The sequence below is a fragment of the Macrosteles quadrilineatus genome, unplaced genomic scaffold (assembly GCF_028750875.1).
Source record: "Macrosteles quadrilineatus isolate MER2022 unplaced genomic scaffold, UCM_ALF_1.0 Scaffold_6__1_contigs__length_79288215, whole genome shotgun sequence".
Classification (NCBI taxonomy): domain Eukaryota; kingdom Metazoa; phylum Arthropoda; class Insecta; order Hemiptera; family Cicadellidae; genus Macrosteles; species Macrosteles quadrilineatus.
The window spans coordinates 64,751,428-64,775,327 of record NW_026542599.1 but is presented as its reverse complement, the minus strand read 5'-3'; the positions used below and the strand labels follow the sequence as shown (position 1 = coordinate 64,775,327).

At 33.1% G+C, this 23,900-nt stretch overlaps 1 protein-coding gene across 1 annotated transcript in view; it reads right to left on the bottom strand.

Moving 5' to 3' along the window:
• Window positions 1–23,900, bottom strand: part of LOC128996508 (sodium channel protein 60E-like) — a 317,588-nt gene that overhangs the window by 80,777 nt on the left and 212,911 nt on the right. Inside the window, exons 4-5 of the mRNA XM_054421885.1 lie at window positions 16,035–16,255; window positions 3,705–3,885 (exon numbers count right to left, since the gene is read on the bottom strand). Coding sequence (XP_054277860.1) covers window positions 3,705–3,885; window positions 16,035–16,255 — 402 coding nt within the window. The remainder of the gene's footprint in view (window positions 1–3,704; window positions 3,886–16,034; window positions 16,256–23,900) is intronic.

Here is a 23,900-nt window from a genome sequence, read left to right as displayed (position 1 = left end):
TGAACAGATGTATAATGTATGTATTTTTTGAACAAAACCTGTTTACTTCGTCAGTAAGTTGCATGAAAAATGCAAGTTTAAAATGAAAAACGCCTTCATTTCTGAGAAGTCAATAGTGATACACAGTTGAGATTGCCTGCTAGAAAAATGTAGGCACTCAATATTTATTATCATGTTTTGTCCTAATACGCTAGGCACGAGCACGGGATCGTTTTTTACATTACTTTAGGCTAGACTTTGGGGTTAAGGCATTATCACTTGGATAAAATCCATTGGTGATTTGGCGGGATTTGAACCCAAGACCACAGGAACCGATGACCCGCACTCTGTTGACCCAATATACATTATTCAAAATATAGAGGCCGACATATAGTCTAGGAACAATTCATATTGCATTAGGTGGTAGTTAGATATTAAATATAGTACTTGTCAATTATTTAATATCCAAAGGATCTTACATTCAAGATTTAGACACGACGGAATTCAACATAAAATGTAACAGGATTCTATTAAAAATAAACAAACATTTATTTGGAGATATAGACTACATACTAAACAACAATTGAAAATCTAAATTTGATTTGTTTAATAAATTTTGTAAAAATAAGTGGAGGGAGAGTATTTACTTTTACTGATTACACATTGCTATTTGAACTAATACAAAAATAAATGTGGTACAACTTAATATCAGAAATGTCCCGTTATAGTTAACCTTAATTTTATAACATATTATATTTTATACTTTATATTATATTATATTTGTATATATAATATAATATCAAAATATAACATATATATAATAAGTACATCTTTCAGTAAAACTACTACACACAAAAATAAAGTGGAAAGTAAAAACAAGACCAAAATAAGGTAACATCACATTGCTATCCTAACCAAGGAAGCTCTCTCAGTCAAACTTTGAATTTGACATCCGTATCAAGACAGTATAGTAATGATTCTATTATATTTGATATAACATCAATGTAGAATGAAATATTAATTTCATGTTTCTAGAGTACAGTATAAATATTTTAGTTTTGGCTTCACTATTTTAAAAACCAATGTTAAATGTTATTAAAGTTGTTGTATATTTTAAATTCTGAATTTTTTAAAGAAAAATATGTCTAGTTACTTAGTAGTATGAGGTGTTTAACAAAATCTGAGGACTCTGGATGTCTTATTTATAGTCAATGCATTATATAAATTTATGTTTAACATTTACACTAATTGTGTATAATAAATTAATACAAACGGATGTATACAAATTTAATCAAACTGAACATAGAAACAATATGCTAAAAACACATAGTTTTAAAAGTTAAGAAAGTGAATTCTGTGTATAAATTAGGTCATGTTTTAACCCCAGCATTGCGTTTTGGACAAATATGTAATTACAAAAAGCAATCTTCTGAGAAGTGAGCGTCATAATTGGTAATCTCTGGGGACAAGATTTTCCCCAACAACACTTTTTGCTGATTGTTTTCTTCAGTTGAAACCTCTTACTCTAGATCTGGAGTATGTGATAAAATAAACAAAGAGCGTGTTTATTTGAATATTTACGTTTTCTAAGGTCTTGTTTCATGTGACTATGTTTTTTTTTACGACCGCACCAAAGCGAAAGTAATATAGGAGTTTTAAGTCTATAATCTCACACTGAGTACAATAATTGATAAGTTTTTCTTTTGACTAAAGTGAACATGTTTATGATAGTAAATAGCACGGGGGATATTTGAAATGTGATTGAATCGGTTAAACCTGACATAAAATATACATCATAAGAAGAAACAGTTGAATACAAACAATTTTTGTTTGTATTTAATGACAATAAAGATATTCTTATTCTTAAAACGAAATCATTAAGAAATCTTCAGAGACTCTTACGTTGTTTTAAGAAGACAAAAATTGTTACCGAATTTCCTTTATAGAGAATGAGCTATTACCGTAGGTTTCATGGTAAAAACTAGACCCGGGACAGATTTACTTTTTCGTTTCGAGGTCCCCAGAGGCCAAAAACACCCTCCGTTCAAATTCATATACACATATATTATAGATAAGTCGAGCTAAAATGATCCGATTATGATTAGGTTTGGAACAAACGGGTTATCCTACGTTTATTCGAACGAGTTCGCGACCAGCATGATCAAACTTTGGGAACGGGGGTGTATGGGGTAAAATTGGTCTTTCCCATTTTGACCCTTAAAACACAAGCATTTCACAATTTCTTTCTAAACCATTTTGTAGAGCTTAAAAAATAAATAATTAATTATTTGGCAGCATTGTTTTATGTCTAACGTTTACTGAGATAATAAAAAAAATGTTAATTTTAAGATTCTCATGTTATTCTTGTTAAGAATAAATAAACTGTTTTAGTTTAGTTTGCGGATATATTTGTGGATATATTTTAATCAAATTTCAACAAAAAAAACTCAATACCTTACCTGTAGCAGGAAACCTAAGCACTGATCAAAATTAATGTTATTTAAATAGGAAATAAATCTGAAAATTTAAATGGAATATTTTAGTTGAAATCCAGCCATGTAAATGAAATCTGCTTAGTCTGCAGATTTGCTGCGGTGGGGATATTTTACCTTGTTTTAAACTATCAAAAATATTAATAGACCTTATTAAAATACCAAAGTCTTTAAGTCCTGTGGAATAGTTGTTATTATTGTCTCTAAACTAGATATTAATCTAACCAATAATTTTGTACGTGATTAAGTAAAGTATGCGTATTGAGATGAATATGAATACAGTTTATGAAGAACATTTTTTATCACAAAGTCGTATTGTTTTTATGTAGCTCGTCAGAAATCATAGAGTGGAAAAATAATAATAATTTCTATAAACACGTTGAAAACTATGATACTAATTTTCCACTGAAAATACTTTTATTTACTGTAATGAATGATAAGACCACGTCTTTTTATGTTCATTAAACATAATGAAAATTTAAATTGAAAATCTGTAGATTGTCATAGAAACAACCCATCAGCGAGTACGAAAATTTGAACTCAACACTGAAAAGAAGGAAATGGAAGTCACACCAGTCCACACTAATGGGAAATGCATCACTACCGAGCTACAGATCTTTTTCATAAGACGATTAAATGTACGAAATATTCTATACAACAAGAGGATAGTTTCTTACTTAGATATTATGATTTTAGTAAAAAAGACATTTTGTTCCTTCCCTGTAGCAGCAAACCTAAGTACTCTTTACGCAAAACTTTTCAAAAATAGGGAATAAATTTAGCATGTTTACGGATATATTTCAGTGAAAATCTAGTTAGGCGGATGGATATTGGATTTTCCCTTTATCTTCAGGTTCACGTATACAAACGCCACAACTAAATTTCTTTAGTATACTCTTGTCTGGTTAATTCATTTTAATACTGTACCGACTCACCTCTCACTTTGGATACACTACACGCACAGTCTCGAAATTTATGTGGGGAAACACAAGGACAAAAGAAGTCACCAACCTATTTATTATATGATACTACAGTCTGTAAGGTGGAACCTCTCTACTAACCAGAAGTCTATCTGAGGAATGGCCAATAGTTTACGGCCCGGGCCAGTTCCAGGTAGTCATAGGGTCAAGAGATAGGTTCCATCATATAGACTATAGTATTGCTGCAATGTAGACATATCTTGTAGGTTTTGTAATACTTTAGCGACTATTTAAGAATGTAAGATGTACTCACTCCCTCCAAGCCTCATGCGTGGTGTTCCTGTCTGGTGATAGAACACACTTGTTGCGAAGCTCGCCCATGTACACCTGAAGAGCGAACAGCGCGAACACCATCAGGCAAAAGATGGTCAAGGTCATGACCTCAGCGAGCTGTCGGAACGAGTGGAGCAGCGCGTTGATGATAGTCTTCAGACCTGCAACAGGCGAGGAGAAAAAGTTAGAGGAAATGTTCCCTGAGCTTAAGACTCCTAGGAGTGGGTCAAAGGAAGGAACAAGATGTTTGATGATGGTCTTCACACCTCAAAGAAGAAATTATCAGGTGCAGATGACAGTGGACTGAAGTGGAAGATTGTAACATTGATGAAAGTCTTCGGACCTAACTGTCAGAGGAAATGTTCCCGTATAGTATAACTCATAGGAGTGGACCTAAACAAGGGATGAAAGGATTGATTGTCTTTAAAACCCTCAAAAGATTATGGGGAACCAGGAATAAGAGGAAGTGTTATTATAGGGTGGAAAGTGAACTGAAGTCTTGATATATTAAACATATGAGTGGAAACTGTCAGAGGAAATGTTTCTAATATTCTTAGGAGTGGACCGAAGGAAGGGATGATGTTTGATGATGGTCTTTAGACCTTAAAGGATGATGAGGAACTATCATGACAATGGTTATCAATTGGACTTAAGAGTGGGCTGAAGAAGAAGATTAAAACATATATTAGAGTTTTCAGATACTGCAATAGATGAGGAGAAGCTGTTACAGGAAAAGTTCCCACAGAGTATAAAATTCGTAGTAGTGGACCAAAGGAAGGGACAAGATGGTTTTAATGGTCTTCAGACCTCCAACAAATTCGAAGAAATTATCAGTTTGAGATAATATTCCTAATGAGCACACAATAGGTGTGAACCAAAGGGAGGAATGAAATGGTTGTTGATGGTTTCCAGACCTCCAAAAAGAGAAACCACCAGAGTACCGGCCAATGCTATGTAAGGGTATAACGTCCTAATCCAATGTCCTAACTATTCTTATAACAAACCAGGCCCTCTACCATTGGATGTATAATTGATTCCTTACAGTAAATCTAGGTTCACTGTAATTTAAAAGATAGCTTATTCCAAAGATTTCTGTAACAACACATTTTATATGGAGAGTTATGTGCTGTATGTGAATATACAAACACGAAAAAAATAATGGTTGCACGAATTACTTTTAATTTTGTTTTATCTGACGAAAAATATATTCTACAAGAGCTGTACCATAAAAATGCAAATTACAGAAGTATATGAATGGAATACTTTATTTTGACAATATTGATGAATATCTATGTATATAAATAATGACCTCGTTGACAATGAGTTTTGACAACAATAAGACGTCACTAACGAGAATAAGGGGAAGCGGAAGTGGGGGGGGGGCCGGATGTGGCTGCGGTTCCGGATCCGCTTTGCCTGCGGTCACTCGGCTTAGCGACGCTGAGGATTATGGGTAGATAAGAGGCGTAGAGAGAGACAGTGCTGTATCAGAGGAGGTGGTTATGGATGGATTCTTCATCCTGATTATAAGCATAGATAAGCTAGTATTATTATATTAGTTTATTTATGCTACTACAGTCTAACTTAACTTAACTTCTTCAATAGTTTGTAGTGTAATGACTTTTTGAAACTGGTGGGAATTCCCCATTTCATATACAAGATATAAGAAAGAATAGAGTAGAATAAACTACAAACAAACTCTGCAACATGTCTACAATAGTAAACGTCATTAGTAGTACCAAAAGAGGATTTTTTTGGTGCGCGCTCAAGTTTCACACCAAATTTTGGAACAATTGCCGGGAAATCACTTTTGGTACCTACAAGTTATTAGCGATACTTTCATCGCGACCCAAAAATTCTCATATACAGAATAAGGGACGCCAATAAAATTAAAAACATTATATTTCCTAATTAACATAATTTTAAAATAAAAATGAAAGCAAAAAGGTTGTGGCAAACCTACATAACGACTTTAATATTGTACAAGCTTAATGTTATGCTCATTGGGCAATTAATATGATTGGCAGGAAGGGAAAGTAAATTTAGAGCAAGGGGAAATCATCTAATTTTTGCTCTTGATCTAAATTTGGGAAACAATTTCTATCAAATCAGCTGTATTCGAAAATATCTAATTTCTGTATAGAGTGATAAAAAACAAACCTAGGATTAGATTTCAAGCTATTGGGGGTAAACAAATAAAAACTTATTTGGTTGTGATACATCCAAACAACAGCAAATTATCCATTACTGCATGTAGGACGTTAGGAATCAGTGCGATTTTCAAACCCACGATTACCAACTTAATCACACAACCGCACATATACTAGTTTATATACCATGTATACTGCAAGGGTTAACAGACCGTGACCAATGTAAACCTCACCACAACAGTATAATTCATCAACACAACGCAGCCTCAGTAATATGCTAGAGTCGCTTGTATATCCCATGCATCATCAGAGTTTGTAGAACCGAAACAATACATCACTTTGGTACCTAATGGATTCATTCATTCGAAAACTAGAACAGTGAATAGTATCTATATTCTATTCCAATGTTAAGATTGTAGTCTAAAATCATAGACAAAAAGAATTCTTTTTGTCTATGCTAAAATTAACGGTATCAACAAACTGACTTACTTTCAAGCTATATATTAGGGACAAAGATTTATAACTTTAGTTTTTACTTATTATTTTGTTCATAGTTTTAAAAGTTTTATAAAAATGCATTGTTCGGTTTATATTTAGTACATAAGAGGTTAATTGTAAGAAAGGATCATGTGGTCCTAATGATCGCCTCAATAAAAAAGTATTGACTAATCTGATGGTACAATTTACATCGCCATGTAATCCAAATTGTTGTTGTCATCCAAACTTTTACAACAATTTGACGAAAATAATTGGACTATCATATTAGTCATAGAGAATTATGTTGCAGATATGAATTAAAATCATACAGATAAGCAGGTACAGTACTTAGGCAACACCATTAGTATTGTAACACCAAATGATCATCTAAAAAGATTGAGATAAGCACGCATAACCGACTTCAGTCTCTAATTCTATTTTGTTTTTGAAACCCACCATTTTATATATAAGATTTAATATATTCGAATATATTTTGACTTAACAACTATAATGTTTTGTCACACTGTATACCTGTTATCGTATATTTAGTCTATACAGTCTTATAATAAGTCACTAATGGACTGATTTTCAAGATGTGACACAACTAATCTCGAGATTTGTCCAGGTTTTCACGTCAAACTTTGTCCTTCGCCGAAACTCTTCGAACACCTTCGACTCATCCTTATTTTTTACACATTTCACATTGAGAAATACAGTTAAAATGCATTAAAACGCGTTGCTACTGATATATAAACCAACTAGATTACCAACATAAAAAATAAAAAAAACTAAACAACTATTAGTTATAAGTATTATTTTATAATATTAAAAATTACTAGCTTTGGGCCCTACCAACGCATGGGAATCAAGTATTCGGTTTAAACAGTTTTTCATCACGAAATCGCGTTATGAATTCTTTATTTGTCCACGTATTGGATTTTCTTCCAGATCCTGGTCTTCTTAAATGTCGACCTTTTGGTGAATTTCGACAAAATCTCATAAGCAGCATGTAACACACCTTCAAATTAATTTTCCTAAAAAAAATCCTAACAACTAACTCTAGTCACACATGTTAAAGAATGCTATACTGTCAACTAAAAAAGCCACACGCTAGTGCTTCAGCATAAATCCACTTTCCCCATGTTATTCGTAGTGAAACCAACGTTATGCTGTAACGTGTATCGTAAGATGTTTTCATGTGGTGTGGATTTCCCAGGTGGTTTTGTTCAAAGTATTCATCCATTTTGAAAGACGCGGCTCAAATAATCATGCTCTTAGACACCAACGCAACCTCCCCTGCTTTCTACCCCTCCCATACCACCCCTTACACACTTACTTGTAACCATACCTCCTAGTGACGGAATCAATGATGCTATATGAGACGTTAGAATGAAAATAATGACAACGTTGTAAGAAGTTTATTTTGGTGAAGTTAGGTTTATGGAAATTGAGGGTTGCGGAAATTTTGCATTAAAATAATTATAAAAATAAGTGTTCAAGACATTTCAAGATCTGGAATCTGATTCCATCCTCAGGTAGGAATTACCTTAAACATAACAAAATAAGTAATCAAATTCAGCTAAAGCTGAAAAATCACATAGGAAACCTACACATAAAACTGTATAGTTGGTATTGATTCTATGATAGTGGTCAGAAAATGCACAAAATAAAATAAAATCTGAAACAATATAATAGGTTAGAACAAAATTGGGTGGGCTAACCTTGATGAAAATATCCACAATAATTCCTCTAAAATCAAAATGATGCAAATAAACTGTGGAAAAAGTTAGAAGCTTTTCTATGTTGGATCGATCTGCCCTAATCTAATATTATTAAATGGTTCTGGCAAAGGACCAAGCTGATCATAGTCAGTAATAAACCTACCACATCATACAATCAACAATTAAGGCCACCTAAAACGTGGCCTAGCATTCCCTAGTCATAATACCTGTAAATCGATAATGTTTAAATTCAATATCTCTGAAAAATGAATAAAACATTTCATTACACAAATAATCCTTTCAGCTCACCATCCAACTCAAACCCAGACGTTAACATCCTAAATTGGGATTAACATTTGCATTTAATTCGTCAAAATACAATTTGGTGCACTAGGAGTCCGAAATGTTCATGAACATTGGTTTTACACAATATTTATTTATATTTGCTATTTTTGACACCGAAATTCATTGTTTTATGCATGCATTTTGATACTTTATTTAATTGTGAGTATTAATATTAATTTTTGTAAACATACACTTACGAGCGTTTTAAATGTTTCTTTTTAAATGTTTCTTAACATAAATGGGGATAAATTAATTGACGAGTTTTAATTTGGGAAAGTGAGATTGTAAATATATTTTAGCATGGTTTTACCTTAAACTAGCCTGACACCCAAACTATAAACAAATTCGGTCAAAATTACATCTTCACGTACTTAAACGTTTACTAAAATTAAAAACTGAGAAAAAGGACTAAATTCATAAACATTCGGAGAAATATCGCATACCAAACCTTTTGGCGTCTCACGAAAAAAAATATTTGCATATAAAGTAACATAATTTAAAGCAGAAGAAAAATAATACCTTCATGAGTAAAAAAAGAAAACGTCATAAATTCCTAACTATGTAGCCTCCATGTGTTATTCTCTCTGCTAATATGACAATACAGTGACGGGCCTGCTACTATAAATCAACCACTGGTATTTAGCTGGTATCTCAATACATGCTACATGGGTATGAACTATGGTATATTACCTTGTGCGAGACATTTAGGAGCTGTAAAGGAATGACGTTGGCTAGGACTCAAATATGATTATGATATTAACTATTGTTTGTAAATGGAAAAGTATATTTTCCGTTAAAATCTTCGAGTTTTGTGTGGGTTTTAAAGTGATGTCTGTGTGTGTGTCTGGATGTGTATGTGTGTGGATGTGAACAGAGCTACAGACTACCCTGTGGTCCAATTTTTGTGAAATTAGGTATCTAAGTATTTATATTTTGTAATTTTCAACATCATAAAACAACAGATCAAGGCCCTAACAACTATTTACAACTATTTATAGGCCCTAATTTATTTTCACCTAATAATTTTGTAACCTTGCAAAATATATATATATGTCACTAAGTCTTTTTACGTTTTTAATAATTTATAGATTGTAGTGGTGATTTTCCTATATGACCAATAAAGTAAAGGAAATTAGATTTTTCGCAAAACACCTCATACGATTTTGATTAAAATTTAGTATGTAATGGTTTTTTTTTACCTTAAACGAAATTATAAAACACCCGAGCTTCAACACTTGCGCCTCAAAAGTGAATGACATTCTTAAGACTTTCCCCATGAATGAGGCTATAGTTCGGCCGCTTAGAAAGCGACCTCCTCCAGCATTGGTTTAGCATTAGCGCGCAGATCGTTTCCTAAGCGGCCGAACTATAGTTACTACCACTGTTTTTTTATAATGTTTGTTGATAGAAGAAAGTATGTGTCAGTTTGGTTATACCGTTGTTTTATTACTGTTAAATAGTTTATTATTAGTGTTATTAGTGTTTAATATTTTGATAGTAGTGCCGTCATGCTGTATATATTACAATTTGACAACGTGTAGCAATAGATCTATTCGAAACCAACACATCATTTTGCGTACTTTAAGTCGAGTGATATGAGTTAAGTTGATGTGGTGGAAGATGAGTGTTGTAATACAATGAAAGCTTTGTTACTAAGATCAACTTGTTAATCTGTCAGGTCTTGGCAGGTCTTGGAATGATAAAGTCGGGTCCAGTTTCGAACTATCTAAACGTTTCCCGACACTCCGTCTATTTACTAGGCAAACGAAATCCGATCATCCAAACATATAGTGTGCTGCAGTCAACCAAATGGTGTACCACCAACAGCAGTGGTTGGTGCAAGCGGCTAACCACTTCACAAGTGGTAGTTGACCACCTCCCATCTCACAGTTGGTATACCACAATACACTCAATACAATAGGTGACACAATACTGCAGAAAAGTACGCTACAATCCTTAACACTTCAAAAGTACCGTTGAATATTAAATATCTAAATACCCCCGCCGCAGCAAACCTGCAGACTAAGCGAATTTCAACTTGTCTGATTACATTTTTACTCAAATATTTCCATAAATAAGACATATCTATTCCCTATTTAAATAACATTAGATTTAACAAGTGCTTAGGTTTGCTGCTACGGGGAAGGTAAAAAGTGTTTTTTGACCATACGTGAATAGTATGGGATGAAATAAATAAATTTGCGAAATTTTATCAATATATATCCATAAACAAGTAAACTACAACATTTTTATTTTCTCCATAAGAATAACATGGGAATTTTAAATTAAACTATTTTTGAAATTTCTCCGTGACCGTTAGGCATACAACAGTGCTTCAATATACTAAATTATTTCTTTTTTTAAGCTCTACAAAACGGTTTAGAAAGATATTGCAAATTTTTTTGTTTTTAGGGTAAAAAATGGGAAAAACACATTTTTACCTTATAAAACCCCCCATAAACCCCTGTTCCCATGGTCCAATTATGCTGGATCGCGAACTCGTTCGAATAAACTTAGTTTACACGTTTGTACCAAATTTCATCAAAATCGGATCATTTTTGCTCGAGTTATCGCGCTAACGGACACACACACACACACACACACACACACACACACACACACACACACACACACACACACACATATATATATATATATGAATTTGAACGGATTGTGTTTTTGGCCTCTAGGGACCTCAAAATGAAAAAAAATCGGTCCGCGTCCAGGTCTTACCATGAGTACTGCGGTAATAGCTTATTCCCTATATGGGAAATTCGCTAAAATATAAACTTGAAAATAATTCAATTTAAAAATAAAACAACGTTAATCATTCATAATTAATAATCATTCAAATTGTGAACGGTTTTTAGTTTCAATTACTAAAACTTTCCCAAATTTTCCTAAACTTTCCTAAATTGTCAGTTGTATGAACTGACCAGTGGAACCTAAGCTGCATTACGCGCAAACCTTTTGCTTTGAGAACAAAATTCCTGGATTGTGGAAGGTAAAACAACTAACAGAGTGGAAAGATCAAAGACATGTTGGAGAGAAAGAATTGTTTGTTCTCCTCCAATTACACCCGCCCCTGTGGAAAGTATTGTTCAGTGAGGCCCAGATAAGTCTATTTTGTAATGTGTGTTACTATTGTAATTTCGTACTACACATATCTATACAAAAATGAAATAAAAATACGCCCAATAACGCTTGAGTACCTATACGATTAATAGTTTTATGGTTTTCAATTATGTTTTATGATTATTTTTAAGATCCACCTTTACGCCCTAGGACGCTAGGCTCTAACATATTTTACACATTACTTCATTCGGAAATTATAAAGTCGCAGGATTATCTATGGAAAAGTTTCATTAGTGATTAGTGGAATGCGAACCCTAGACCTCAAGAGTCGAAGCCCCGTGCTCTACCACTAGACTAGTTCACTTACACAAACTCTCTGGCTGAGGCTACCAGGGAAGCTGAAGAAAAACAAAATTATTCATAAATAAAATTAGTTCGAAATATTTTATTTGTTGAATAATTAATCATTAGACATCAATAAACCATTAAATCATACGTCACGGTAATATCAAGGTAGTGAAATTAAAACAACAACTAACAAAAAAATAAATACAAAACTCATCTAAATATCAATAAATTTTAAAGTATATACATTTATGATGATTAACGACACATTTTCATAACTAATTGAATTCGGGTGGATTTCATACATATTTCATACCATTATTGCATTAGTACCTCTACCACTAACTATAAACCTAACACTAACACTAACTATAAACTAAACAAAACACCAACACAAACACTAACTATAAACTGTAACTATAAACACCTAACACTAACTATAAACCTTTAAATAATACAAAACTTTATGTTTAGTATTCGTAAAAAGGACAAACTATACAAAATTACAATAATGAGATACCTTGACCCTATCTTGACGTGTATCGATTGGCAATACTTCTTCATCAGTCTTTGTTCTGTTGGTACTTTTCACAACTATTAATGAATTTTCACCTTATAATTTTGTTTAGCCAAATATATTAGTTTCTGTTCGTGTTCTTAGCGACATATGATTTAAATTTGACCTTTATCTGCAAGGCTCTACACACCTTCCCTAGAAGATGTTCTTATAACGTATAATGTATATATCCATCAAGCTAAGCGCCTTTTCCCGCCAAATTAAGCGCAGTTTGAATGTTATTGTCGCCATTCCCGCGCTACGTGGCCACTCATTTCCCCAGTGGCATTTACACTGGAACATCCAATTACATTTAGCAGTGTTAACTAAATTCCTGGCTGATAAGAAACATTTTACTTTTGCTACTGTTTGCTTAAAAAAGTTTTTTCAAATAAATCTTTTCTTACGGCACTACAAATTAAATTAAATGCTAATAAGAAATTTCTAAAAAGTAAAAAAAAATCTGGTCCTATGGTTAATATAGATAAGAATGCCGATTTAAAAAGAAATCACACTGATGGTGATCTTAGTAATATTTACGCAACGATACTTTACGAATATTTAATCACGAATAACATAAATTCTTCAAAATTAATTTTATTATATCAATACTTCATCTATGACATTACAATGAGTATATATGGCTATTAACAGATTAGAGAACACGTGGATTAGAAAATGAGATAACAAAAGGAAAGTAAATTAGAAGATTTATGACACTAAACAGCTGGCAATTGATATTCACAGCTGATTGATGTTGAGGTTTAACTTATTATCACTGCAACACATGTGATTAAATACCTGAGGAACAATAATTTACTGTAGGGGCCTAATTACAATTAAAATATTTAAATAAATCAAAGTTCTACTGGTATTTTTACGGCATAGAAGTTGCAGCGAAGAAAACACGTTCGATATGCATATATTTGTATCCCCCTTGATCAGAGATTATGATAATAATAATAATGATATTAATAATAGTGATTGACTTAATATACTCTTGCAAAGTGTACAACGACGATTTTCCGCCTAGGCGTACCTTAACGTAGGTTATTGTTGTTGTCACATTAAGACTATAAACTATCAAATGTTACTTTTTTTGTTTAGAGAAGAGCTATGGACATTGAACTATTGATTCAAAATATTCATGTTGATAATACAGTACAAGTTGCCCCGCAAATAAACAGCCAAACTCAAGCTCTGGGAAATGGTTATTGGGTCAAAATAAAGAGATAATCAAGAATTAATTGTTTTCCAAAATTCATCATTAACCAGGTGCCATATTTTACAACTAAATCTTTTCATAAAATCAGCTATTTGTGTAATTTAAATAAAAACTAATATGGATGCCATTTCGAAATCAAGGATTGGACAAGATAAATTCCTAAATTAGGCTTCTTCTACCTTAACTTTCATACCAAGTTTTATAAAGATAAATTGGAAAAATCAAAATATAAAATTTGTATGTAAGAGGAAAACATTTCAATTCTTATTTTCTCTTTATTTCGACCCATATAACTACTTCCCGGAGTTAAACAGTGTAATTAAGGGACACACTGTAAACATTTTTATATGGTATATTATTAATTATTTACTTAACCTTAACTAGTAGTGGTTCTAAAATTTCTTTCCGATAGATAATACCGTTTTAGTACGGCATTCACCAAGTAGTAACTTGAAGAAGTGGTATTTTCCAGTTAAAACCCTCAACTTCGCCATAACCCTTAAACTATAAACCATAAACATTCTAATAAATCGCCTAAACTTTATTCGTGTAACAAAACTGATGCCATACCATAAACCCATCCGTTATTTGCTATGCTTTTGTGGACTTGTTAGAATTATCTTAAACACAAACGTCCTATTTAAACACAACACAATTTCGGCGTAAAAGGTATTTTTGTTGCTTAAATTCCGGTTTCCAAGGGCAAAATTTATAACCAGAAAATGTATAAATACAAATACGATAAGATGAATAATATCGTTTCAAAACTGCGTAGTAATTAATTTAAACTCAAAACTTTCAATGATTTTGATTTATTTGTAAAATCTTATACCTTATTTCAATTTTAATGTTTACGTATGATATAAACAGATATGAAGCATACTTAAATTCATTTAATAATTATTTTTAACTGATATGAAAGTCATTTAGTTCCTCACATACCATATCCTTAACTAAACATAATGCATTTAGTTTTAATGAGCCTAAAGTTGTTGGTTTTTCCTAGTATGACCGAGATAAATGTTATATTGTTTTGCCACACTGTGTTCTCATATATCTCCATGAATTACCATTACAGTAATTAATTACCAGGCCATGTTAGACGGATCAGGTGGTTATGATTCCCACGAGGGTTTAACTACACCAAAGCCACCAATCAATTACCGTTTGACTTCGTCAATGTCAATACGTGCGACTTTAAATGATCACTATTATGATCATTGTTGATTCGTGGAAATTCGAAATAAAAAATCAATCGTTCAAAAATGTATTCTAAACCAATCGTGCTGTGAACATTTTAAGTTAAAATTGGAGCAAATAACATAACTTAAACGCCACTGTAAAATTATGTTTTTTACAATTCCCATAGGCCTACATCCGATTTTCACATTTCATACTACGCGTAGAACTTTCCTAATCACCGCTAAGGAATGAATGATGGATAAACTCATTGGTGTTTGGCGGGACTTTAACCCTTGACCTAAGGGACGAAGGCACGATAACCACTAGAGTAGCTTGCTCCCAATCTTTAAAAACCTGACATAAAAATCTAATATAAGATACGTAATTGAGCCATTTTAATAGAGTACTAATGTGCAAACTATATCCCTCCCTTAGTATTGTTATTATTGCTGTAAGAGTTCAGGGGGTTTTAAAATACGGTGCAGTTTCTAGTAAGTTGTACTTTCGGGGAAAACTGACATTGGTACACTTTGTCGTCGTAATTTCAGGAGAAATTGACATTGGTGCACTTTGCCAGTGGGTCAATTTGACGATGTCCGTATTCTAAAACTGGTTACAGGTTTGCCAGTGGAATACTAAGTATACTTCTTTTAGAGTCAGAGCTGTTGGCTGATTAAATGTATTTATCAGTAAACACAAGTTATACACCTTGAAGTAAACACCTTGAATGGATAGATTTAATTTTAATTTAACTGTTAATCCTGGTTATAACTCAGATTTTCAGAGAGTTGTATCTGAATCTATGAGAAACCTTTGATATATGACAAATTAAATTAAATTACAGAACACTGTACTTGTGTAATAACTAATCTGCCACAGTTCTGATCAAAGGCTTAACTCTGATTGATTATTCAGCGTCAATCAAACTGTTCTACAACCGACACAACAGAGCGCTTAACAGCTTTGATTATATGTACGAGTATAACATCTAATAATATTATATCTTGATACGATGGAATCTATCAAGTTACAGAGTTCTTACTTTAGTTATATTCCAAAGGACACATTTTGAATTGGATCGGGATAAAGGATGTAGTCTTCACAATTCTTATTTTACGAATAGTTAACTTATCAAATCATAACCACGTACTTAACTACGTAAACAAATACAATTTCCACCTACTCAATACAAACAACTTCCATAAACTCCTCCCCTTTCTCAAAACACACCCACCTGGCATGATGGAGACGGTCTTCAGAGCCCGAAGGACTCGGAAGGTCCTCAACCCCGCCAGGTTGCCGACGTCCATCCCGATGGTGGCGTAGCCCGAGGTGATCACCACAAAGTCCAGCCAATTCCAGGGGTTGCGCAGGTAAGTGTACTTGTTGAGGATGAACCCCTTGGCGATGGACTTGATTATCATCTCGGCGGTGTAGATGGCCAGGAAAATGTATCTGGAACAAGCATTCTTTTGAGAAAATGGTTGACAATTTAGAATTTTATTTTTTGAAAAAAGTTTGAATAAAAATTGAGATCTTTTGTTAAATTTTTTAGGTTTTGATTTACAGCCAAGAAGTCTTGATCGGCTAACCCTACGCATGCTCTTTAGAACCCCAAATTTACACCTTCTTCAGACTCACTAACCCCAATCGACTTGCCTCCTTACTTTTTTATTGCACGAAGAAAATTCTAATTACTATATTAGATAAATGTAGTAAGTTAGTGGAAAATAGTTCTTCTTTTCAAATATTAAATAAATATATGCTCGTCTCACATTTAATATTCTTTGATATTACAGGTTTAGTAAACCGCAAACGTACAAGCTCAGAGGTTCACAAGTTCCATTACGAGTAAACGACGACAAAATGTGAGCCGAGACTTAGGTCCAAACAATGGTCTAGAGTGGGGCTTTGTGTTGAGGACCAGATCTGGCGAACTTATCCGTATTGACTGAGGCTGAAAGAGGCGTTTTGTGGCGAAACAAACTGTACAATGTCTGCTACATCACCGACAATGTTCTCTACACCTGTAGACAATGTTCCTAAACCACCTAACAATGTTTCCTAAACCACCTAACAATGTTTCCTAAACCATTAGACAATATTCTCTACGCCACAAGACAATGTTTAATAAACTACTAACATCTTTATGTATCTCAAACGTTGGTGAATCTTAATAAATACAATGTAGTTTTTTCCAAAATTTAGTTGTACACTGTATATGGTTAAGACTGGAAACAATTACGATGGTAGAATATGAAAGATAACTCTTATAAATAATGTAAAACGTGTAACCACAGCAGACATAGTTTAGCTATTTTAGCGAATTTCCCTATAGGGAAGTAGCTATTACCGTAGGTCTCATGGTAAGACTTAGGCCCGGGACCGATTTACTTTTTCATTTTAATGTCCCCAGAGGCCAAAAACACCATTCGTTCAAATTTTTATATATGTATATATATATATATATATATATAGGTGTATATATATATATATATATTTATATATATATATGTGTCCGTGAACACGATAACTTGAGTAATTTTTATCCGATTTTGATGAAATTTGGTTTGAAGGTGTAAGGCGGGATAAACTTGAATGAGTTCGCGATCCAGCATGATCGGACCATGGGAACAGGGTTTAATGGGGGGTTTTATGGGGTAAAAATTGGTTTTTCTCACTTCTTACCCTCAAAACAAAAAAATTTCCCAATTTTTCTCTAAACCTTCTTAAAGAGCTTAAAAAAACAAACAATTCAGTATATCAAAGTGTTTTTGTACGGTTATTGGTTACGGAGAAAACTAAAAAAATGATAAATTTAAAATTCCCATGTTATTCTTATGGAGAATATTGTAAAATGTTGTAGTTTGCTTGTTTATGGATATATTTTGATCAAACTTGGCAAATTTATTTATTTTATAGTAAGCTATCAATATTTTACTAAAAACACACTACTTTATTAGTTTCCTTGTAGCAGCAAACCTAGGTACTCGTTAAACCTAATGTTATTTAAATAGATCAATTGAAAATCAATTCGGCCAAATGGAAATTCGCTTAGACGGCAGGTTTGCTGCGGCGGGGGTATTTTTATATTGAGATTTGCCTATTAACTCTGTTTTACAATTTTCATACATAAATTAGATACTTTTTTTAAGACAACCTTATAAAACTAACGTCATGCTACGATTCCAAAGCGTCAAGATATATTCAAACACATACAGCATAGCCATCTTGATCAATATTTAAACTTATTATTTAAGTATTTTGATTTTATCATTTACAAAGTAAGCCACGTAAGAACAGGTTGTTACCTAACAAATCCAGTGTAAACGTTCCACCTTGTATTTAACATGTCAAGTAATACACATACAGAACACACTGCTGCCTTGATCAAATATTAACTTACACGTCAAGTCTTTGGAAACCACACGTCATGTGGTTACAACGAGATCTGTAATACCTTGTTTTAGAGAACACTTTAGTTAGAACTCTACTTTTAGAAAAATCTTAGTAAAAATAAATATATTTTAGTACAATTTGGAAAATACACAGCCAATTAGAACCCCTCCAAATAGACCAATCAACGAATAAAAAACAATCTACACATTATAGCACTGTACACCTTTTTATTCGTTGTGTCCAACAATGACGTTATCCCTTATTAAGAAGTGTGATTTTTTGTTGTAGATAAAACTTCGAAGTTGGTTAAAATTAGGTAAATTATGTAAGTTTGAACATTTCTCCAATATAAGTGGAACAAAATGCTACTCCTAGTGGCCTCAGTTAACTCTGCGCCTATTACGATCTGAGGTCAATCTATCGTAGATATTAGAGCTCTATGTATGCAAGCAGCAATGAAGATCTCTCTGATGTGGTAAACCTGAACTATGATCAAATGGGACCCTCTGTCCTCTTATTTGCCAAACCCCACACAGTATTAGGTCAACATATGATACCTGATATGATTCTGTCAGACAGGAGGGTATCAAATGAAATGATTCTTCAGTGTGGTGGTTGAATAAAAGATTGACAAAGTTATTGAGGGATGGATATATCAGTCTAACACAATTACTTAATTCTGCTAATAAATGAGAACGCTTGTGCATATACCTTTCACGTTGAATAAACGTTGAACACTTTATGTAAATAGAGATTTTCCTAATCTTTTTTGTCTAAAATAATGAACACTTGGTGTTTTAATGTTATTATGGAATGACCTCTGCTTAATTTAAATCAACAACTAAGAGAGAGACATTTAAATTATCACGTAGTTAACATCTACAGCGTTTTCGTGCTACGGATGGAGCATGACCTCCTCTCAGACCGCGACGAGACAGATGTGGCAACGCCGCACCCACGGCCTATGAAGCTGCTGCACTAATAATGGGGCGTCTGCGCTATGTTACCATGGCAATATGCCGCCGGCCGGTGCGACGTTGCCACACCTCCGCGACTTTGTGTTAGAAGAGGTTATGATGGAACCATGGCGTATCTAAACCATGTTGACATTCTAACCTAACCTAACCCGATATCGCTGTAGTCGTTGTGAACCCTGGCATCGATTTGAAAATTTAAGCCTCTTTTAGTTAGTTTACTTAAATTAAAAAAATATACCACCACGAAACTGACAACACAGTTTATGATCAAACGATGAGTAAATGATGAAATGTGCTATAAAAAATAAATTGTACTTTTTTTGAAGATTAACTTATAGAACAGGAACAGGGTTGATACGAGGGAGGAAGTTTGGAAGTAACCTGTCAAACGGTTGATGGAGGATTTCCGTCGATCCTTCATACGAATCGTTCCTCTTGAAAAATATTAGATCTACACGAGACTATTTACTTTAAGTGGTTCTGTGTTGCTGGAATGTCTTTTGTTCGAGAATCACATTATCTTTTGAAATATGTCTTATCTAAAAGTTTTTTCAGTTTCCTTTTCGTTGTGACGTTAACAATATTACTTAATACTGAAATAAAAACACATTTAAAAATAAACGGTATCAGCATTCTGACACATACTTTCTCCCATAAGTTTGTCAACAACCTTTATCATGTGTAAGCGGTGAGAGTACGGAAATGGGATTTGTACAATTTTCTTCAGAATTTAAAGGACTATAACATACTAAATTTTTATCAAAATCGTTCGAGCCAATTTTGGGAAAATCTTTTTTTCCGTTATTTTATGGGAAAATAACATAATTTACAATAACTTTTGAACCGTAATTTTTACAGAGATGGGATTTGTACCATTTTGTTCAGAATATAAAGAACTATAACACACTAAATTTTTATAAAAACCTTTTGGGCCATTTTTGGAAAAATCCTATTTTTCCGTTATTTTATGGGGTTTCATGGGAAAATCCCCATTAAAAATAAAAATGAAAAAAAAAAACTATCAAAATTGTAAGGACTATAACATACTATGTTAAATCGAAACCAAGTATTTTAGATAACGGAGGAAGGGAGGGATTTAACATTATGTTTAATAGGTACAAAGAATTGGTTATACATCTTCGCAAAAAGAACATTCTATAACATCCTGAGAAGAAAATTTCAAGAGCTGGTATTGACAACATCAACAGAAAAATCCTGTAATCTCACACGCTACTGACCCTACGTAACTGTTGCTATAGTCTGTATAATGGAACCTGTCTCGAGACCCTCTCCTTAACTGGAGACTTACCAATGGCTTAAGGCCCGGGCTAATCCCAGGTAGACGAAGGGTCAGGAGACAGGTTCCAAAGTAGAGAAACCAGTGACTATGATGAAAATGTTGTACAGTATGACATTAGTTTGTGTTTGAAAATTGGGATGTTTGAGCTAGTCAAACTTTGGTTTTGGTCCTTTTTGTATCCAAAAAACATGTTTAGGTTCCTTAAGGTTGAGTGGGGGACATGTTTATTTAATCATTGTTAGACTAACGGTTTGTCTGGATTAATAGTGGACATCAAACCAGATTCACCAAAGATAAGTTTGCAAAGGATGTTGGTTGTATTTGTTAGATAACTTCTTGGTCAGCATCGTACGTACTATTAAATTACCTGAAAGCACAAAAATACGTCAAATAACACTTGTGATAGTATATTTACACTTATACGGTTTACTCACAAGACGGTAAATACATTATGAAAGATGGTGAGAGGAAATCGATTTCGATTGGACACTCCAATCATCATCAGACAAAATGTGCCTCCGATGATGATCGGAGTGCCCAACTGAAATCGATCCCCACTTACCATCTGTTATATGTATTTACCGTCTTGTGAGCAAACAGTATAAGTGTAAATATATTGCAAGTGTTATTTGACGTATTTTTTGTATTTGTTGTATTGCGAAGGATGTTTTGTTGGCTGTATTTGTATACAAGATTGACCACATAGCGATAAATCGAGAAGTTGCAACGTTCCAAGTTTGCTTCTCGGTCAAGACGTCCCAAGGGGACAGTTGTGGGACATTGGAGATCAAAATATACTGATCCACATTCAGATAAATAAACAGAGCTGCTAGCTGATACAGGGTAGTTTTATTTAAGGACATCGTGTCAGCAGTTCCATCATAGCTTGTCTTTATAAACATCTTATTACTTTATAGTATTTTGTATACAGTAGTAATAAAGTATAAGAGTAATAAAATAGCCATTTCCTGGAAATAAACTAAAAATCCAACTACTGCATATTTGCACAGAGGCACAGAGGTATACTTTTTATACCTCCACCGCAGCAAACCTGCAGACTAAGCAAATTAAAACATATTATGTTGTGGGAGTAAACAAATTATAAAAACAAATTTTCCCCCATATGTTCATGCTGGTTCATGGACTCGTTATAATAATCGTAGGTTATTACGTTTGTACTAAAATTCATCAAAATTCGAAGATCTTTACTCTACTACTATCTTAATCTGTTCTTGATGTGTTAAATATATAGATTTATATTAGATTAGGAATTTCATTGTATTTTTATTTATTTATATTTAAGTTTGTCAGGTTAAGTGTAAGAGAGGGCCATGTAGCCCTAACTTTGCCTGGTAAAATAAAGACTTTTTCATTTAATTTCATTTACTCACGTTATCATGGTAAATCATCGTCTCTCTCACACACAAATATATCTATACACATGAATAGTTGGTAATTTTAGCCTTCGATGACATCAAAATGAAAACAGATATCGGTCCCATGTCCAGGTCTTACCATGAGTACCGTAATACAGTAGCTTATTACCAATAACAGTCAGTCTGCACAACTGTATACGATAGTGTAACATGAATCTATGTTTATACATTGTTTACGTTGTATAAATATACGTTGTATGAATCTACGTTGTTATTGTCTACGTTGTAGTTAGCTGAATGTCTGAGCCCGAGTACCACCAAGGGTATCATTGAATACTCTGGGGCTCAATAAAAACAACTGCGGACTCTAGGAGTGATCAACTTCCTAGATGCATAGCTTATAGTTCACTGGAGGTTCTTGTTGATTGTTTTAGCGAATTCCCTTTTAGGGAAGTAGTTATTAATGAATGTGGAATGGAAAGATCTACACCCAGGACCGATTTATTTACTTTTAGTGGATTTCCCATATAGGGATCAATAAGCACATAGGGATAATAAGCTATTCTTATTGTGATGTCCTGATGAGACCAAAATCACAATATGTTCAAATGCATACATATATAAGGGCCTATTTGTGCCCATAAGTACAAAAACAAACGAATAAACCTACATTTTTAATTGAACGAGTTCATGAAAAAACATGATTGGACTATGTGAAAAGGGATAACACATAGTTTTTCCCATTATTGACTTCCAAAACATTACATTTTGCAATGTGTCAACAGTAACCCCTTATATAACATAAGTATATAGAAAACGTGCTTCCTGAAAAATTAAAAATTGTTCTGTATCTCATTTAATTAAATTTGCAAAAATATTTGAGATCATCTTAAACAATATCAAACGATTATTCTTTATTAATTTTTAAAGAATTATATTCTTTTAATTTAAAAATGTAATAAACTTAAATGGTTATCTTTAATGAGTCTATACACATAAAACAACTCTATAGGGAAAAAATTTTCAAAAGCTGATTTCAGAGCTAACAGTCTAAATTTCCTTCAGCGATTTTAAAGTCCTAGTGAATATTATTGTAAATAAATTTAAGCTGCACTTCTAGATTAAACAATGGAGTCGGAAATTAAACTTTCGTATTGTTTTTGTAAAGCGATTCTATAACTTTATTGTTTCTTTGGTATTAATATTTGAAAACGGTTGATAATATCTACTGAAATATTTGCTCAGTTAATCGTGAATTGTGTTTTGTTTAAGAACATTTCTAAACAGTTTTAATGTTAAATGTCTTTTTTTTTTTCACTAGTTATTCTGGATGCATTTTTTAGTTACATATTTTTTATCAAATTAAATACCATAATATAGTATATGGACAGATAGTAGAAATAAAAATAAGAATAATTTCTATAAATAATCAACTACTCACTACTGAAACTAAATTCTATGTACTTATGGAAGTGTTCAAATAGTATTGATGGACAAAAATTATACAAGATATTAACTCTAATGAAAACCTTCTTGAATTTTTCGTAAGTTCAGTACATGAATAATACTAAAATATTATGGTACGTTACTAGTCCGGAAAATAGGTGTTTACTGGACGAGTGTAGTCATTCCCTAGACGAAGTCGAGTGCGGGATTACCATACGAGTGCGGTAAACACATTTTGGACGTTATTTTTCACCTTTACTACCCTAAACTAACCTCAAATAAAATATATATTACAAAATCCCATGTTACCACCGACTTAAAAGAATTAACAACTACTTCGGGCACTCAAAACTCGTCTGAGAGGTTATGTTTTCGTTAACTTGGTAATTGAAAACTGTGGATAGATGGCACAAGCTGATAAGTCATGTTTTGTAAACTTTTCAGGAGCACAATTTGAAAGTTTATCGTAGGTGCAAAAATCAGCTATCATATATTTTTTTACACATTTACAGTACACTAGCTGTACCCGCGGGCCTTGCCCCGTTTAACTTCTTAATTTTCAAGATGAGCTCGTTCGCATGGCTCAATCACGTCCTGGTTGA